The sequence below is a fragment of the Thermobia domestica genome, chromosome 17 (assembly GCF_964235325.1).
Source record: "Thermobia domestica chromosome 17, izTheDome1.hap1.1, whole genome shotgun sequence".
NCBI lineage: Eukaryota > Metazoa > Arthropoda > Insecta > Zygentoma > Lepismatidae > Thermobia > Thermobia domestica.
In genome coordinates this window covers 119,425,436-119,445,211 of record NC_137470.1, presented here as the reverse complement: position 1 = coordinate 119,445,211, position 19,776 = coordinate 119,425,436, and the positions used below count along the sequence as shown (strand labels likewise).

The 19,776-nt window shown below is 34.6% G+C and overlaps 1 protein-coding gene across 1 annotated transcript in view; it reads left to right on the top strand.

The window, feature by feature from the left end:
• Positions 1–19,776, top strand: part of LOC145674667 (uncharacterized) — a 271,952-nt gene that overhangs the window by 48,483 nt on the left and 203,693 nt on the right. Inside the window, exon 3 of the mRNA XM_081744892.1 lies at positions 18,028–18,322. Coding sequence (XP_081601018.1) covers positions 18,028–18,322 — 295 coding nt within the window. The remainder of the gene's footprint in view (positions 1–18,027; positions 18,323–19,776) is intronic.

The following is a 19,776-nucleotide window of genomic DNA, read 5'->3' as shown; positions in this document are numbered from 1 at the left end:
AAAATGTCTGTAAGTCAACAAAGAAATGATTATATATGATAATTAAATTTAAATTCATTGCAATTTGGCCAATCAGAAACACTTTATCATTGTATATCGTAAAGATCAGATCCACCGGTGTTGTAACAAAGCGGTGTTTCAGCGTTGAACCGTAGAAATTCAAACTCCGATTAGTGATAATTTTACAGCCTTGTTTTATTACAATTGGAAACTTCATTTAGTTTCGAAAAGAGGGTGGATCATGGGTCAGAGTTGACGACGATGGGTTTTGATGGGTCGGAGTTGGTCATAAAGGTTAAGAGTGGGTCATGGTGGGTGGTGGGTCACAGGCAGTCACATGCTGTTGAACCACGACCCACTCAGAAAACTAGACCCACTTGACCCACTGACCCACTCCTACTTTGATTAACGCTTCGACATCTGGAGTAAACAAGTTCTGCCAGGGGACCTTTTTTAAAAATATATTTTATATGCTCATATTTATTATTATTATTTACATTCTTGCATTTTTCCTACATTATCTTAGATTAGTGACCGTGGTTTAGGATAGATTATATCAAGTAAAATACGGCTATGTATGTTTACACTTTCGTTTCTTTCTTTCAAACTACACTCCTATCTGTTCACGTAGTAAAAAAGTAGGCATACACCTCTGCCTTGATCAACTATAACATTCTAGTTTATGAGTATTTTTGCTTCGGCTCTTCTGAGCTTAGGATGTAAGTAAAAACATATTAAGGACAAATAATAAAGAAACTAAGTCTACCTGATGGATAAAAATAAGAAATTATATAAAATGCAATGAGCTGATCAGTACGGTACTCTATACTTATTTTTGGGCCACCCTGTATATTACTAACAATTTCTTTCTTGCATTTATTAACAACGAACTGAAATATCCACTTTTCGCATGGGTCAGATAAAATATCTATGTAAACAAACTAAACAACGAAACTAAAAGATATCGGTCATTTTCTACTACTTTTACATATCCCGGTAAACGCCCCCTGAGTCCCCCTAGTTCAAAATTTAAAAGAACGCCTCTTGAAGAATCACCATTCATCTCAGCAACCGTGAAATCTAAGGATTTGGCACTAATATTGGCCATTTTGGAATATTTTAGATACTTCCGTACTCCACCCCCTGGGTGACACCACCCCGCATACAATGGTAGGCGATTTTGAAAGTAATCGCTAATGGAAGTGTCACCATTGATCTCAGCGACCGCGATAATTATGAATTCAACACAAATATCGGTCATTTTCTAATTTTTTACATGTCCCGGTAAACACCAACTTCTTCTGAGAAACTGCTTCGATTTTTTTTTAAAAAAAGCGCTTCGTCCTGGTCCAGAGCCTGGATAAAGGTATCCGTGACCAAATTTAGTAACTTTCGGTCAACTCGTCTAATTGCGAGGACGCACACAGGCAGAGACACAAACAAACTCGTATTTCATATACACAACAGATGGAACAACCCAGAGCATTTTTTAAACATGGCTCAGCGTTTTTTAGCATAGAACGTTTCTATGTTTCTTTCACCCAGTCAAGCCTTCTACTAAGTGCCTGAGGCATTGGTCATTTGTACGTAAACACATCTGTTGAATTTGCCTCTTCTATCGAAGTAATGGGTCGCATGTACTCCTGTGTTAGCTATTTTGTTGATGTATTTACCTTGAAGAACCAACAAATGGATTTTCATTCAGTCACGAGTCGCTTTTGCCCGTGAAGTTGATATAAGTAGAAATGCCCTATGCCTTATTAACCCGATGTAAAATACAAAGATTACATTCGTTTTACCTGAACACCCACAAATTTGATATAGCAAGAGGCTTTCCCGCAACTGCTTCCAATCCGGCATAAATTTCACTGCTAACGTTTTGAATTATACACAAGAGTATCATTGATATGTTAGTTTAATAATATTTATGGAACTAGACAGGTTTTAAACTTCCAAACTATGCTGTGCATAAAAGTCGGAAGTCTTATAGAGTGGTTTCATCCGTGTGAGTGTGTGACAGATACCAGAGCAAAGACAGTAAGTGATATCGAGAAGTGATTTTCTGGCATTGATTCTGCATCCAAAGGATAGGTTGCATCCAACTCCATATTCAAGGCAGAAGTGGTTCATATTAGCTACTTCTAGTGCTGGCACGAGACGCGACAAAACTCTTTAGGACGAGAGACGAGACGAGACGAGACAGACTAATTGTCTTGTCTCGTTTTCGAGACGGGGCACAAGACGAGACGAGACGTGTTGTGAAATGTCTCGTCTCGTCTCGTGTCCCGAAATTGCAAACAGTTTTTGCATTTAAAACACACACAGCAAACGTAACGTTTTCGATGTTACTCGGATGACAAATTAAGATGTTAGAACATTGAAACCGTTACATTTGCTCTGCGTTTTTTTCTTTTTTTAAATAAGTGTGATAGCCTTATTAGCTTGTTTTTATTAAATTATTTCTCCCTGTTTAATTTTTCAGCTGTTTCTAGTATACAGTACTTAATTTCCTACAGTAATTTGAGTTCGTCATTTATAATTGAAATTTAACTTTTGGTTTCATTGCATTTTATTGCTAATAGTAAAGGTCCTTACAACACATTTAATTTTGACTGAGGAAATGAAATTTCTTCATGTATTTGTGAATTTTGCCTGGGTGACTTTTGTGTATGTCCTTAATCTGCGTTTTTCAACTCATGTCCTGTACACTAAAAATAGCTGTGTTGATCCAACACCATGGGCGGAGTTATGGGGGGCATGTAGAGCATTTCCTCCCAATTTTTGGCAGAAAATGAGTTGTTCATATTAATTCCATACTCGTCTAGGAAGTATTCCACAGGTCCGAGGCCGACCAAAAGGTCTGCCCCCAGCAGTCAATTCCAAACTCCGCCCATGTTCAACGCAATGCGGAGACCCAAAGTGCCTACCACTTTTTGTGATAAATCAACACATCATACGGTGTTGATTTCGGTAGTGGAAGAAAAAAGTTAACTGCAGGGAGATTATTTGAACATTGATTACTCAGTTAGAAGTCGAGCGTCATACCTACGTGGCTAACTCATCAGACAGAAAAAAAACACTTGAAACAGTATAGAGATAAAAAAAATGTTGCTGAACACTGAACACAAAATTAATCTCACGACTAATACCACGATTTAATTACTTTTTCAATGGTCAACTAAGAAGCACATTTCCCTATCCCTTTCAGTACCCTTTCTGTAGTTTTATTTTTTAAGCCACCACATGACCTGGCCAAAACATTTTCTTTCATCACGCTTTTGTTATTGCTTCTGGAACCCATCATACCATCGCTATTACTAATGTCGTATCATAATAGTAAATACGTCGTAAGTGAAATATGCCAAGTTCCAATTTGTTCTACACTTTCCCTGTCAAAAACATTCTTATAGGACTATTATCATATCTAATGTAAGTGTGTTAGGACTTTGGAACAATTAGTGAAAGTTAGGAAAATCACGCCGCCATTTTAAGCCTGTTTTACGACCGTCTTTACTATTCTAATTGTCGTGTGCTATTACTAAATTCAGTATCGCAGTAGACATGCCTATCTGACTTGATTTGCGGTTTTAGAGAGTAAGGTAGGATATACGGAATACTATTTTTTTAAAAGTCTTATTGAGTCAGTACTGAAATTTGAACACGTTCAGGAAGGCCTATTTCAATTCAGTTTCGGATTTTACTTCGTATCAGCTTTTATTTTCAGATGTTTACCACCCTCTAAACAAGCCGCCTTACTCAGTCCTCCCAACAGTCAGTACCCTCTGCGGCCAGTGCAGTCACGTCGAACTTTACTTGTAACGTCAACATTACTTGACATTAATGTGTTCGTTTTCAATGTATCTATGAGCAATTTATATTCGTGTATTCGTGGTGGTAAAACAAATTTCAAAGTTTCAGAATGGAAGAAGAAGTTCAGGGTCGAGGAACCTCAAATCAGCGGTGCAAATCTGCCTTCAACATCGGGAAGGAGGGGTCGAGTAAGACCGTTCCCGTGTTTTTCTTAAGAGATGTTCAAAATATTTTTTAACCTTCCTACTACCGTGGGGTCCTATATGACCCCAAGCTAAGTTTAACAGTGTGAAACTCGCGTAATATATTACATTAAAACATGAAAAACATTGGATTTTCATGTTTGCTTTGGAACTTCACTTTGGTACATTGTGATATTTTTTGTGTGTATGTCAGCGCAAGTTTCTCTACTTCCTGCACCGAGTACCATTGGGGTCATATAGGACCCCAGCAATTATTAACTTTTGTATTTTTCGATACATGTCACTGATTATTCAGAGTGAAATTTGACACAAATCAGTCTTCAATTGTTTTCTCGAATGTATGAGAAATACCATGGCATCAAAAAATCTATTTTGCGAAGACGTAGAAAAAAAAGTCATGAAGAAATCATTGATTCTGACTTTTCGCCAGAAGATCCTGCAAGTGATGATGTTTCATAGATAAAAACGCATAGATAAAAACGGCAATATACAGGAAGATGTTGTTTCGTAAACGATCTCGTGTGTATAAGCATCATATCATGGTCATCCTCAATACTCTACTAAAATTGAAAACGGTTTAAGTTTATTAATACTTCCGGTTTCAATAACATTTGCGGCTTTTATCATTATAGCATGAAACGGTAAAATAGCGAGAACTGATTTTTGAAAAGGAGTTACCATCTAGAGAACATCATGAGTATCTAAAACACTTTACCGAAACCATAAATGGTTGAAATTTACTGTTGCTTCCGGTTTCAATTTCCGATTTCCGCCTAATAGAAATAGTAAATGCTTCACGATGTGGTCTTTTGCAATTAATTCAGTGTCCAAATACTATATTTTATTATTTCCGTTAACCTTCTACTCAAACCGGAATTGCTTCAAATTAGCAATTTCCGGTTTCAACTTTTGTCGGTATACAAAGGACAGTATAACGGATAGTAAGAAACGTTTCTTGTAAACGATTTAGAATATAAAGACAACATATAATGACTATCTACAACACTCTACCAAATTCCACTGTAGTTAGAAATTACTATATCTTCTAGTTTCAATAACGGTTTCAACGTTTATCTCTATAAAACGAAAACAGCGGCAGATACCGAGAAGCAGTTTTAGGCAAATGATTCAGACTCTCAACAAACATATCGTTACTATGCATATAACTCTACGAAAACTGGAAATTGTTCAAATTTACTAGTACTTCCGGTTCCAATACTGATTTCTGTAGAGCAACAATGGTAAAAGATATTAAAAAGTGGCTTCTTGCAATCGATTCACCATTTAAAGTGTAGCCACCTTCTTCTCCGTGGCAGCTTTGATCAAAGCAGTTGTTAAAATTAGCAATATTATGTTTGAACGTTCCTCGCCATAGAACGAAAACAGTAACATATAGCGAGGACATTTTTGTCCAAACGATTTAACGTCTCAAGGCAACATACCATAATTATTGTCAATATCCAACCGGAACAGCAAGTGGTTAAAAATAACTATTACTTCCCATTTGAATTCTTATTTCCACAGATCAAAAGAATAGGATATATCAGGATACGGATTTTTTATACAATCAACAGGAAGTTGTTCAAATAAACAATTACTTCCTATTTCAATTGTTAACCCATAGATCAAAATAATAGGAGATCATAGGCGGCGCCAGTATTTTGGTAATGTGGGTGCCGGCTAGGATGGGACAACATATCCTAACATTGTTACCAGAACGTTCTGCACTATTGAGCCTTAAGATCTCAAGAATGAATTCCTAAGTTTTACTCAAAGAAAAAACCTAGAAAATTACGGTATGATAGGAAGTAACTTATGAGAAACTTAAGAAGTCAAATATATCCGAACATAGGAAACAAGAAGTACACAAATAGAAAGGATTATTGTAGGGAAATCTGAAAATCGAAGTTAGTGTGGGTGCAGCTACACCCACTGCACCCACTGTGGCGCAGCCTATGTAGGAGATCAGGATACGGCTTTTTTACAATCAACAGAAAGTGGTTCAAATAAAATATTACGTCCTATTTCAATTCTTATTTATACAAATCTCTTGAGAAAAAATCTCTTGAGAAATGGAACTGAAGAATGTTTCAGCATTCAAGCTTAATTTAATACTACCGAGATAATTATATTCAATGCGAGATATATCTTACAGACAAAATTCACTGCGTGACTGTTGATTACATAGAAAGTGTTATGTATTCTTCACCACATTAAACATAACAACTCATATTTGATTTCAAGAAATAACTTACGCATGCAAGACAGCACCAATACTATAAATCTACCCTCATACGCAAAAAACGGCGTATACTGAAACTTACGATTTTTGGCAATTATTACATTTTCCTTACGTTTATCTGTAAAATTCAATTAGTAAGTGGAGATCATAGAAAGCAATTCATCTAAGAAGGTATTTCCAAAAAAAAAAAGAAAAAGATAATAAAGTAATAAAAATTTAAGCAAAAACAAAATTATGTTCGGTTTTGTGTATACTGGCAATACTGTTTTCAAGGGATTTTGCAGTAGCAGAGCACGATTGCAGAAGGAATAACACGATTGTTAGGGGGAGAGCTGAATCAAGGTGCTGAAAAGTGGAGTAAAATATTGCATTTATTGGCTTAAATCTAAGGTTTAAGTGGTTTGCCAAATATAAATTAGCATCTGTAACCAAGTACGTTTGAAATACCGAAAGGTGTATTTTTCTTTTTTCATATGTCTCACCGTTTTAGATTTTTCCGAGTTCCTACGTACTTTATGAACACGCTTAAAGGTGTTTTAAAAAATGAGTAACGTGCTGCTCTCAAGCGGAATGCTTGAGACCTCCCCAATTTCAGTAACCGGTTTTGATCTTACCTTGACCCAAGCTTTCAGAAAATATATACATCACCCATACTTTGTGGTTTCAGGTTGAAGTACATCCCGTGTTAGTCTGTTTTAGATGCTCTGGACCTAGCACGCCGGTCTACACCACGACTCATACGTCTATCATACAGTGCAGGCACGTATCCAGGTTTTCTTTTCGGAAGGGGCCCAACACTAATACTCGTAAGCTCGTAATTCTAAAGTTTCAAAATTATAAATAATAATAATAATAATAATAACAATAATAATAATAATAATAATAATAATAATAATAATAATAATAATAATAATAATAATAATAGTAATAATAATAATAATGCAACAATTCTGTATTTCAGTTAAACGTTTTCTTACTTTTCATTTATGAACCGGTTTACGTTAAACAAACTGCATTGTAGCACACCACCTGGTATCAATGGCATTACGGTATGTTCTTCGAATTACAATAACAACGTATTTCCCACAGTTTGGACACTGGCTCAAACAATCTGATATAAAATAACCTCAAAACGGGAAAAGGTCTATTAACAAGTGCTTGAGTTTTGGAAGGGGACATCTTCCAGGAGCTCACGATCGATACGTCCCTAATTCATTGCATTGTATTTATTTCTTACAAAACATGATTATTAGATATTACATTAGATGCGTAATATGTAAAATTTTATCATAGTTTGACATTTAATAGGTCTTTTCTTAACGCATCCATAAAGTCCGGCATTCTACCTGCCTGTTTTATGTCTTATAAGCGAAACCCTACTGTATTTCCAAAGATAGCATATACACAGGAGCTAGAAGTCTGCACGGGCCAGAATTTTTAGCCCGGACACGTCCCGGGCCCATGAATCTATCAGCATTAGCGGATTAAGGGCTGAGCCAATGGAGCCCAGGCTTCGGGACCTCAAGCTCAGCACCCCTCTGTTAATAGTAAAATATAGCAATCAACTTATTCTATTAGGCTTCAGAGTTATGCTAAATTTCTTTCGGCTCGTTACGCTCGCGGTATCACTAGATGTAAGTCTTTCCATCAGCAGTATTTAACTGTTAATAATGAATATAATTATTTAACTGTTAATAATAAATGTAACTAAACTAATTATTGCCAACTTGAAGCACATTAAAATAGTACAGCATAGTTCTCGGTGGTTCGATAAGCCTATGAGGCAGTGGAATGCAGCAAAGAAAATTTAGGCGCTGGAATTATTCGTAACATGGGAACCTCTTAAAATAGTCTGCTCCAGGTCCCCAAAAGCCTTAATCCGTCCCTGTCTATAAGCAATATTTCACGAAAAGCTGGTATTTTTAAACAAATGTGTTCGTCATCAAGTTTTCGTAAAGCAGTCCCTTTCTCCTTTAAATAATTTCAGAGGCCGCCTCTGGTGCATGGAGTCCTTATTTCGATCCCTGCTCGCGCCAATTGAACCTTGTGCTGGACAAACATCGTGTGCATTGGTTTCCTCGGGATTCTCCTGTTTTCTCCCGCTTTCTTCATTCGACCATTTCATTCATTTCTCATCATCACTGTTTCTTTTAACCTAGCCAGCATCAACGTGGAACGTAAAACTTAAAGGTTCCTTTTCCAATAATTTCAATCAACAAGCAGTTGCAGGATGTATGTAATTTCGAATAAAACAAACTACTATATACATTTCTGAGTATATTATTTTTTTCATGAAATTCTCGCGAGCCTTATTTCTAAGTCGATAGGTAAAAAGACTGAATTCACTCTCTTACTATTATAGACCCGTTTCAATTGAAGCAGTTGATATAGTCGTGAAAAATTAAAAGGCCATACCCTATATTCCAGTGTGCCACAAACAGTATAACGCGGCATACTATGTGTTCAACAAAGTAAAGAGTGTGACGCAAACTTCTTCCTATTATTTGCAAAAATATTTGTCGACTTTCTGTTATTTATTATTATTATTATTATTATTATTATTATTATTATTATTATTATGAACTATCCTTCCTTGGATCAGCTGTCTGTATACAGTTAAGCAACCACAAGTATCACATTGAGGAAATGAGTATAATTATTCACTTTAATAGTAACAGAAAAGTCTATTTGCTTGTATATTCTACCGGGAATTGCTGCATTCGTCTAAAAAGTTAGGACTAAGAACAAAGGGATCCGATTTTCTGACCACAGACCACCCCAAAGTCGTGAGTGCCACAAGTTCTCTTCTACGCCTTGGCACAATAAGGGCTTTTGCGTTCAGGGAGAGAAGGAAACAACTTATTTTCATTGCAGTTATATGTTTTAATAAATGTTAACTTATGTTTATAAATTATTTAAGTGGTAGTTTCGTTTTCTGTTTATTATTATTTCTTATTATTATACATTTCTTAACACGTTAATTGCCATGTGTATGTTATTCTATACAGACGGTTCTCCCATCCAACGCCGCGTGATGAGTTTCCATACACAAACAATATAGATATTTCAAGTTTGTTGTGTTCGTTCTATAGGTGTGTATGTAATTAGATACATATGGAGTAGAAATCAAAATCTAATGTCCACCCAACGTATATACAAAACCACACACAAAGAAATTTATGAACAAAGACATTGAGTTTGAGTTTAACATCTCGTTTACCAACGAAGCTTTGTGAGACGTCGACCTACTGATTAACGTGGATTCCGAACCACGTGAGTTCTCTCTGAGTCTCCCACGCCAAAGGCACGTACGGTAACCGCTTAGCCATGAAGGAGCTCACTAACAAAGCCACTTGTGGGCTAAAACGAAGGCGAAAACAAAGATATGTGATATGATTTTGAATTTATCGTCCCTTTCAGCAGCAAGGCTATATGAGACGTGGACCTACTGATTATTGTGGAATCCTAACCACATGAGCTCCCTCCGGGCGGTTACTGGCTGATTGCTGTCCGTGATGCACAGGTGATAACGGTCAACAGTTTTAAATTTAAACAAATTTAGTTTTAATTAAGCACAAATTTAACTTACACTGTACAGTGGGGAATGAATAGTAATTCGCAATGATCGTTTTCGTTACAATACCAAACCTCGTCAAATACACTGCAAACCTGTCAGAAAGCCCCTATGAATATTAAAAAGGTATTGTATTGTAATGTTCAATTCAATGTTAACCTATGTAGGCCTACGGACTTCAGTACTTGCACTCAAACGAAGGTGCTGACTATCCATGATTTGACGTATTACACTCTTTCCCACCCTCTGTATTCTTTTAATATGTCTCCCAGCGATTACAAAATTTTTTGGTATCTCAATCACTTCTTCGTAGGATAGTTTTATCTAGAGGCTACTGATTAACCTGGCATTGCATTTTTCACTTTTTTACCTTTGGAATTGACAATTATCGTTTGGACATTTCAGTTGCACCTACCTAATATTAACAACTTTTCTTCGATAATTTCGTAACATTGTATTATTTCTTGGTATTATTGATTAGCTTGGTCAGGCTTTTTCAAGCACTTTTTTCTTTGCACCGACCTGTCACATCTCTTGGACAAAACACACTAGCTCTCACTGGAAGTCAAATCGAGAACCAATGCACTTGAACCATTTGACCACAACAAGGCAAATTTGAAAAAACGTTTCGATTTTGTTTGGAAAATTGTGATTAGGTGTAACATTTAAACATATATTTAAGAAATGGTATGGAGGAAGCGCACTGTACTTTGTCGCTCGAAGTTCTTACACTGACTCATATTAGGCTGCAGCTATTATTGAAACATTTGTTTGGGAAATAGCTAATAAATTGATGTGTTTTGAAAAAAAATAGAAGAAACTTTAGGCCCAAAAGTAAAGTACCCATTGGTCATATTTCCGTTAGAAATAACTTGACCCATTTATTAGAATTATTAAGGATATAATTGTATGTGAATTATAAGCAAAAGCGTCTCAGTGATTTCTGAGAAAATCATTGAAAACGTCACCCCAAGAATAAATTATTCCTTGTGGGTCTTTTCAAGACAAACGAGCTATGCTATTTTTTAGTGTTTTCATAAAACATGTATTTATGAAATACGAACACAATCGCCTGAGTCGCCCTTCAGAAAATCGCAGGGTAAAACTTACTGTCAAAAGTAATATACCACATCACGATTTTCAGGATGAGGGAATTATACCATATAGATAGGTTATTTATGTAATATTTATTTATGAATTATGAACAACAAACATCTCCTGAGTTGTTTTTGGGAAGGTCATCGGGAAAACTTACCCCCAAAGGTAAAGTATTCTATCTGTAATTTTGAGGATAAATGATTTATGCCATATTGTAAATTATTTATAATCTGGACCAAATATATCGAGTATTTTTTAAGCAAGTCGTAGGGAAAAATTTGACTCTTTTCGATTTTTCTTTTAGGAACAAGCGAGTTATACCATTGTAAGATTACTACAGAAAATATTTTACTGAAATTATAACAGATTTCTGTCAGTTATTACTGAGAAAATTGTAAAAAAAAAGCCTTTGGGAAAACGTCTCTTTCTGTATGTTATCGGGATAAACGATTTATGCTGTATGCTAGTTTATTAATGAAACATTTTTTTACGAAATATGAACAAAATTGCCTGAGACGTTAATGGTAAAATCATCGGAGGAATCTTCTGAATGTTTACATGACGAACGAGTTCTCATAATGTTAGATTATTAAGAATACGTTTATTTGTGAAATGTGGTTGAGAAAATTGTGCATAAAGATATCATACCACATAGTAAATTACACCATATGTATTTTTTCAAGAAAATGATTTATACTACCGTGGAGAATTGTTAATAAAATATATATTTATAAAAAAATATACGTTTTTTGAGAAAATTGATATATTTTAAATTTTCATTCTTCAGTAAAGTGCCCTTACTTTTAGATGTCGAAGGATATCGAAGCGGATGTATATTATTAAAACGTTATGTCCAGAATTCGGTCCAGATAAATTGAACAGTATGGCCTCTAATTGAATGCATGTAAAAGCGTGACGAACCAACAGACGAATAGATGGGCAGACATCGAAAAATATTTTTTTTCCGTATGTAGGGGCCATGAAACTTGAATTCATTGAATCTGGTATTCGATTTCTATAACTATCACCACACTTTCTTCTTTCGTCGTTCGAATGTGAAAACGAATAGGCCTACACTGACACGTAAAGTGATAATTTGTAATCCCAAAAAATCGGTTTGTTATGTTTAATGTGTTTTGCGCTAGAAAAAAACTTATGCCTGTTACACCATTTTATTATCAGTTTTTCACGATACTGTGTAATTCGGAAGAACGGTATGATTAAGGTTAATATCCATGGTATATTTTGGATGCATTCGTGTTCCTCACAAACAGAGCTGTATAATTTAGTCTTGTTTAAAGAAAGCATTCTTTATTCCTTACACAGACTTATGATTGCATTTCTTGCACTTGTGGATATGAAAAAAAAGGAGAGACAAAGATAGTCTCTAAATACTCTAAAAAGAAACACACACACAGAGGAAGAGGATCAATTCATATAACTTGTTTTTTTTTTCATTTAAGAATCATGACATCGAACTTGTATGTCTTGTTTCCACATTAAAACGGATGATCTGCTTGAAATATTTTTTTACTATACTGTATGTAGCATTTGGCTCCAGTCGGATTTTTATAACATTACATTCATTAACATGTGTGCTGTAAGAGGAAGGTGAAACTAGGTATATAAATATATTGGTTTAAAATGCGAGCTCAACTTCCATCGTCTTCAAATATCAGCTTTGAAGGGGAGAGAAGGGAAGTTCCAAATACGTGGTGAATATGTCAAAGTGATATCGCGATTGTCAGTCTGATCGAATAACATGACTTGTTCTTAAACCTTTGATTCACAAGTTTGTTTCTTCTCCACACCAAACTACAGAGATTTAATTCTCATACTCCGCATTTGTTTCAAAGCAGTCGCCACTACCTGATCAAAGACTTCTGTCCGGCACTATACAGAATATGCCCCCGACAATAAAAGAGCATTTTTAAAGGATTCTAGGACATGTTCTGTTTACTTATAATAAAGAATTAATATACTGAATTTCAGCTCTCTAACTTGAACGGCTTGTGAGATACTAAATTTTTTTCAAAATATCGGAACCCCTTAGAATATGTAATATAATGAAACCGATACGCGTATGATAACTTCCCAGTTGAGATTGGGGCCTAACTATATACCAAAAATCATTCCATTTGACTTTGCAATTTGGATGTGATGATCACGCACATATAGTTACATTCAATTATTTATATAATAATTCATATATTACACTTGATTCAAACATTTCTCCTTAGTAATTAGCTCCTCTAGAAAGCCACAGGCTGCGTCTCAAAGCCTAATAAGTCTTATTACTATTATTACAGTTGCAAATATCAATATCTAAAATTGCCTGAAGTTCTCTTTTCAATAGAAACAAATGAAAAAGAAGAAAAATATGCCTTCAAAGAAAAACGTAGACAAGTTCACTAGTGTTGAGAAGCTCCTACAATGCAGTGAGCAAAATGGGTCGGTAGCTCGTAATGCGTTGTTAAGTCAGAGTGGATCAGTGGGTCAGAGTGGGTCCGGTGGGTGGTGAGTCGCACTGGCCCACGTTCTGCTGACTCGTGATCGACTGACCCGTTCAGTCTCTGGACTACACATACGGATAAAGCAATCATATATATGTGTTTTATGACTTCACCTTCATTAATTTAAGATAATTTACAAAAAATGCAAGAAACCAATTATTAAAAACATATATTAAAATATAGAAATGTATTCTGAAAGAAAAAGTAATCGGTGTACTCGAGACTCGAACCCGCGCTACCCACTCAACAGGGAGACACCCTGATGATTTATCTACGCCACAACTTGTAAGTTGTGGTTTCGAAGCTTTATTTATATTGTGTTACGTAACAACGCTACCAGGTGTCTGCACTGATTAGACCAACGTCTTGAAGACCCATTTCGCAGTTACGAAATCACTCTTTTAACCCCCATTAATCCGATATATATATATATATATATATATATATATATATATATATATATATATATATATAGTGTTTGTGTGTCTGTGTGTTGTTTATGTTTGTTGGTGCATCCAAGAGATTAATTCATAATAGATAAATTTATTCTTGATTTTAATCTAGAGAACAAACGCTTTTAATGAAAACGTGGGGCCTTTTGCCGTAGATGGCTAAAGGCCGTAAATGAAATTCAAACTTCGAGTGTAACTGGGGTAACTCTCAGACGGTTAATGCTTTAACACGTTTGATAACAGCGCGTGTAATGGCTGATTTATAAACGCAGGTGAAGGAGCCTGTGTAGATAAGTGTGTAGTGTGTGTGACTGTCGTTCGAAGGATTCTGTGTTCGAGTGTCAGCCTAGACTGTGTTACACTTTTTCAAGGAATTAAACACTATAAATGATGTTCGCGTTTTATACTGAAAGAGATTTATCCTATGAAGAGAGAAAAATCAAGACAATACAGGGAGCAGAGGGAAAGACGGAGACTGCTTATCCTTAAATGTTAAAATTTAATTTATTGCCATGACTTTTGCTCTTTCCTTTCCCTCTTTCCTTCATTTCTAATTTTGTTTAGCTTTCCATACTTTTTCGGTCTTTGCACGATGCGTATTATTCCTTTTGTTTCCTTTGCATTAATTACTATCTCTCTGAACTTAACGTGAGTGGAATTTCTGCAAATTTATCTCGTGGTTGTTTCTCTAAGTGATGCTCTCAGATAATAATACTTTTTTCCTTCAAGTGGAGGAATATCCTGACATGTTATGTTTTCAGGCATGAATTTCCAGTCATGTTGGTTGTCCAACTACCAGACATACAGTGAAACTATGCTGCTACTGGAAAAAAGTTACCATTTCTTAAATTTCAATCACCACTTTCCAATGTTCGTGGCTGTACATCAATGATCCGCTCACCGTAGCCAGTATACGAAAGCCATATTTTCGATAATGGAGAAACGAGGCTTTCAATATATGTTGGCCATTTTCTGTATTGCATTAAGTCCAAAGATAAACCAGATAATTTCAAAAATGTGCCATAAAACGATATTCGGGCAATCCTTCAATTACAATAAATGAGCAGAAACTTTGACTCTTTAAATAAACCATCGAAAATCAACATTCAACTTCGCGCCAACCCCAACAATCCATTTGGACACGCTCGTATATAGTCTACCATGTCTACACCCAATCACTACATCTTATTGACACACGTAAAAATCATTGAAAAATTATAAATTTGTTTGATAATACAACATTCTACTCACATTTATTCCCAATGGTTTATTAAAAATATATATTCTAGCCACTCGTTTCATTTTGCTGTAACAGTAGCATGTAATAGGTAGTCATCTACGTACTTAATAAGCGATTATGCGATAATGTTTATGTTATACATAAAATTGTATTTATTTTATAGAATTATTATTTATAATTTTATTATATTTTATTTAAAGAGTTTTGATACAAGAAGAAGGCAGTTTTACAGGAAAACATTAACAGCAACATCAAAGAAAAAAAGAAAGAAAGAAAGAAAGTTGTACGGTTACTTTTTAAGGTCTATGTATTAAATGCGACTGTATTCGTCAAAATTAACTGAAAAATCATGAGTCAGAATTGCTTATATCAATATTCGAGACCCGTTACTTTCAATTAGGAAACGCTAACGGTAACCAGTAAACTTCTTTACCTGGGTAAATGTGATGAAATTTACCTTTTGCAGTTACATTTGTAGACTGTTTTTTCGTTTCATGAAGCATTTTTTTTAACTACGTATAAAAACTGTCCCTAATATGTGATGTCATTTTATATTATAGTCGGAAAAGTTTTATAAAATAATGTACTTTCTAATATTTTATATTTAATAGAGAATGTTTATTTTGCCTTCAACCAAATAGAAGGGCAACATTTAGAAGAGAAAGGCGGTTGTCCTATTTGGATTCAAGACAACGTGACCAACATAAAAAGAAAGTCATACCAAACACACTGATGGATATTATAAAAAGCGTATAATTTTCTTACGAGTGATCTAATTTCTTAGCAATTTCTCTTGGATTTAAGATATCTTGCTCGCCACTATGTCTTTGGTGCACAACATCCAAACCCTGTATAAGTTGCCATCTTAGAACAAGAGGATAACGACAGAGTCTGAAAACGGAATAATCTTTCTTAGTATTAAGAAAACCTTACTACCCATAAAGCTGCAGCATTACATTTAAACAGACAAAGATGATTCTGTCGAATATCACGGATGGTCTTCAGCACAGTCCACCTTAAAATAACATACGTTGAAATTTTATTTCTGATTAATTAGTGTCACATTAATTATTAAGTATGGAATTTATTTAGTTTAACAAATATCTGAAATAAGGTATGTATTCATATTTGGTGAACGGTATATTTCTTATTTTTCAATCCTAAGCATATTAATTCATTTGAAATGTGATTTTAAATATGTTATACATGAAACAGGGTTCGTTTTGTATTAACACAATGTTTCAACCTTACGCTTTCTAAATAGATACTCCCACTATTACTTCTCAATGTCTTTCCATTTTTAGTTCGTTACTTAAACATGTTGCTATGTCTTCTATTTATTAATTCATTACTTCGTAAAGTGGAGGACGTCACAACTAAACTTCTAATCGACAACTATATTTTACGTTCATTAATTCTGCCTATTTTATACGATGCGCTTGCAAGAACTATTCGAGGTAAATTTTCTAATGTATTATTTTAATAGTCTTTTATTGGAATCTGCTCAGATGCTATTTTTAAAGATACTTTTTCAGGTTATGACAGTAACAGAATAAAATGTTCATTTTTATATATAAGATTTTGATAATTTTAACATCTCTTAAGTACAAAATTTTGCTTGTTTTCAAATATGTATTAAAAAAAATAGAATGAAATGAACAATATTAGGTCCTACGTTTCAGACAAAAGACCGTTTAACGAAATGGCAGTACAAGTTTTAAAAATTACCTTCTCTGTAGACTATGAAAATAGAACTCATGATCATAGAGAACGTGAAACAACCGGAGAGTTTAGGCTAATCAAATGCTCTGTTTTATGTACCTTATCGACAATTCAGTTACTGTTGTGGTTCAGTTGTAACAGCAATATATTTAAAACAAGCAAGAGTAATTATATACCAGTAATAACAGAAGGGACAACTGAAGTTCTCAGGAATTTACAAAATGTATCTAAAAGGTAACCTAGAAACAAGCACCTACCTTGACAGTATTGCCTTAGTATGGTAACACTGGGAAGACCTTTCCTAAGCTTTCCATTAGTGTCTATTTAAACTGGTTTAATGCACTTTGCAGCCGGTTATGCGGACGACAAATTCACGTAGTACGAAATTGTTGAATGGCTGGTTTCATCGCACGCCACGATACCGTATTACGCCACGATTTAGGAAGTTATTTTCCTGTCATGCAGTAGGCACTACATCCTCACAATACTCTTTCTTCTTGGAGTTTTGCTGTTCTGTCAAAAACACATGGCATTTTCCAAAATAAACACACAGTATCTTCATGTTCAAATCCTGGGCTAAAGTTAATTTAACCTTTATTTTATGTGGAGCATCGTTGGTAATTGCTGCATGGTTACGTGTGTGTAAATTATCAAACGTAATAGACATTTTTCCATGTTTTCTTAATTCCTTGACGTTCAAGAGAGTTCTGACTTTGGATTATCCTCAAACGTAGCGTGTTGATATTTGAAGAGATTGTACGATAGATAGATCTAGGCTCTGAACATACTGTATCACCACACAATGTTCACATAATTTGCAATGTTTCGGTTAAATATTTATCCAATAGTTAACACTACTCTAAGTTAGGATGCTTTCTATTTCGATGTACGTGCCGCATATGGCAACTTTACACTCCATGTATTTACCCAAGCTTACACAGATGCAACCTGCATCAAACTTGTTTAAAGAGGCACTATGAGGAAAGAAGTTCAGTTGCTTTACAGGCACACCTTATATTACAATATGCAAACCAACAAACGAACAAACAACGAAAACAAAAACAACTCTCGAAATCATCTACACTCTATTTGTGCCTGACGATTCATTTTATTCTACATCTAGATGATACAAATTTAATTTAAGTCTTTATAATTGTCCATTTTCGATTCTAGTATCTTTGGGCGGCGTCGGTGGTTTATTTTTCGGCGTTAGTTTCATATCAGTTTTGGAAATCATCTGCTACTTTACGTTTGAGGCAGTTTATTACGCATGGTGTTCCAGATTTGGAAGATACAAAAGCAATAAGGTACGTGATTTAGAGAAACCACTGGATCAGGTGGCAAGCCTTCAGAGAGGAAGAATTATGAGATCTCCTACTGAGCAGAATTTAATCTATGTGCCAGATATACCATCATATACAACGGAAGAAACGATGAAGAATTGTGAAATATGCAGAAGTACTTTCAGGTAATAATCATTACATTTTAAACCATAGTGGAACATATTAGACCAGCAAAAATATTTTCTATATCGTAATCATATTTTTTATAATTAACAGAATATTTGGATATTTCCAATTCTGTTCCCTCTTACCATGTCTAAAAAGTACACATAATGAAGGACTAAGAAATTAATATTTTATCATTAGAAATTTAATTGTCTTTCAAAGTGCTCATTAGAAATTACAGTGTAAGGGTCAATCAAAGTACACTTAATAGCTGTACGGCTGATATAAAAGTGGATAATCCTAAATAAAGACGAAGATAGTGGCTGAGTATCATTGTGCTGAAAGTCTTTTTAATTTTGAAAGAAATGATTCCCCACTAATGGTAAAACACTCATTATAGTGATAAATTAGAAAGAAAATGAAATAAATGTATCGCACTTTTTCACATTTGTGCCATAATTATTTGATCAAATACATTTTAAATAACATACTTTATATTATAAGAATTTACTTGATGATTGATGTAGATATAATATCAGTTTCTCAGTGTGATCTTTTGTGACATCTCTAGTAACTATTTTATTCATCATAAGGAAGATTTAGAGGCTATTGCATATCAGGTATCCCTCTATTACAGTGAGTAGAAGTACATTAACATTGCCGTGGAAGGTATTTGACGATGATTGACTAATATGAAGTGCAAGGCTGCATAGAAATGTGTGATATAGTTTATTATTTTGACTATAGAATTAAGGTGCAAGTCTATATAGATATTTGTATGCGCTACTCTATTTTGGCCACATCAGTGTAATATTCTAACTGAAAATATTCGAATTCTTAGTTCTCCGATTTCTTGTCTCGTTTGTTAAGCTAAACACTACAATTTGTATTAGTGACAGTGTAGATCGCGTTAGTCTCGTCGGAACACCCATTTCGAGAGATGGTGTAGAAAAAAGGTAAAGGAAGAGATATAAAGTTCGTGTGAATTGCTTCATCCACAAGCAGCTGCTAAAGTTAAAATAATTTATTTACAACTTATATAAAGTTGGGAAAAGTTATATAAGATTTGAGCTTCCAAAAACACTCCAGAGCGAGCAAACTTGTTATATTTTTTAAAAATATAATAACGCAATTTATCTGTTTTCCCTTACAATTCATTACACGTATTTTAGCATCATACATCTCCAATCAATATTACCAAATATGAGGTAATATAGAAAGACATTTCCTTCAATATTCAAATAAGAGAACAACCATGTGACCCCTGATCGGGATTTAAACATTCAGATTCTAGATTCAACACTGCATCACGCAGTTAAATTAAACTTCTTTGAAATATTTTTTTAAAAATATTATTCTTAAAACGTTTAATGTTGACGTATAATCAGTTAAATTTTCGTAGAATATAATACTGTTTGCTGGCATAATTCAGTTCACAAAAAGGGAGAATCACTTTCACAAACTGTTTTCAAAA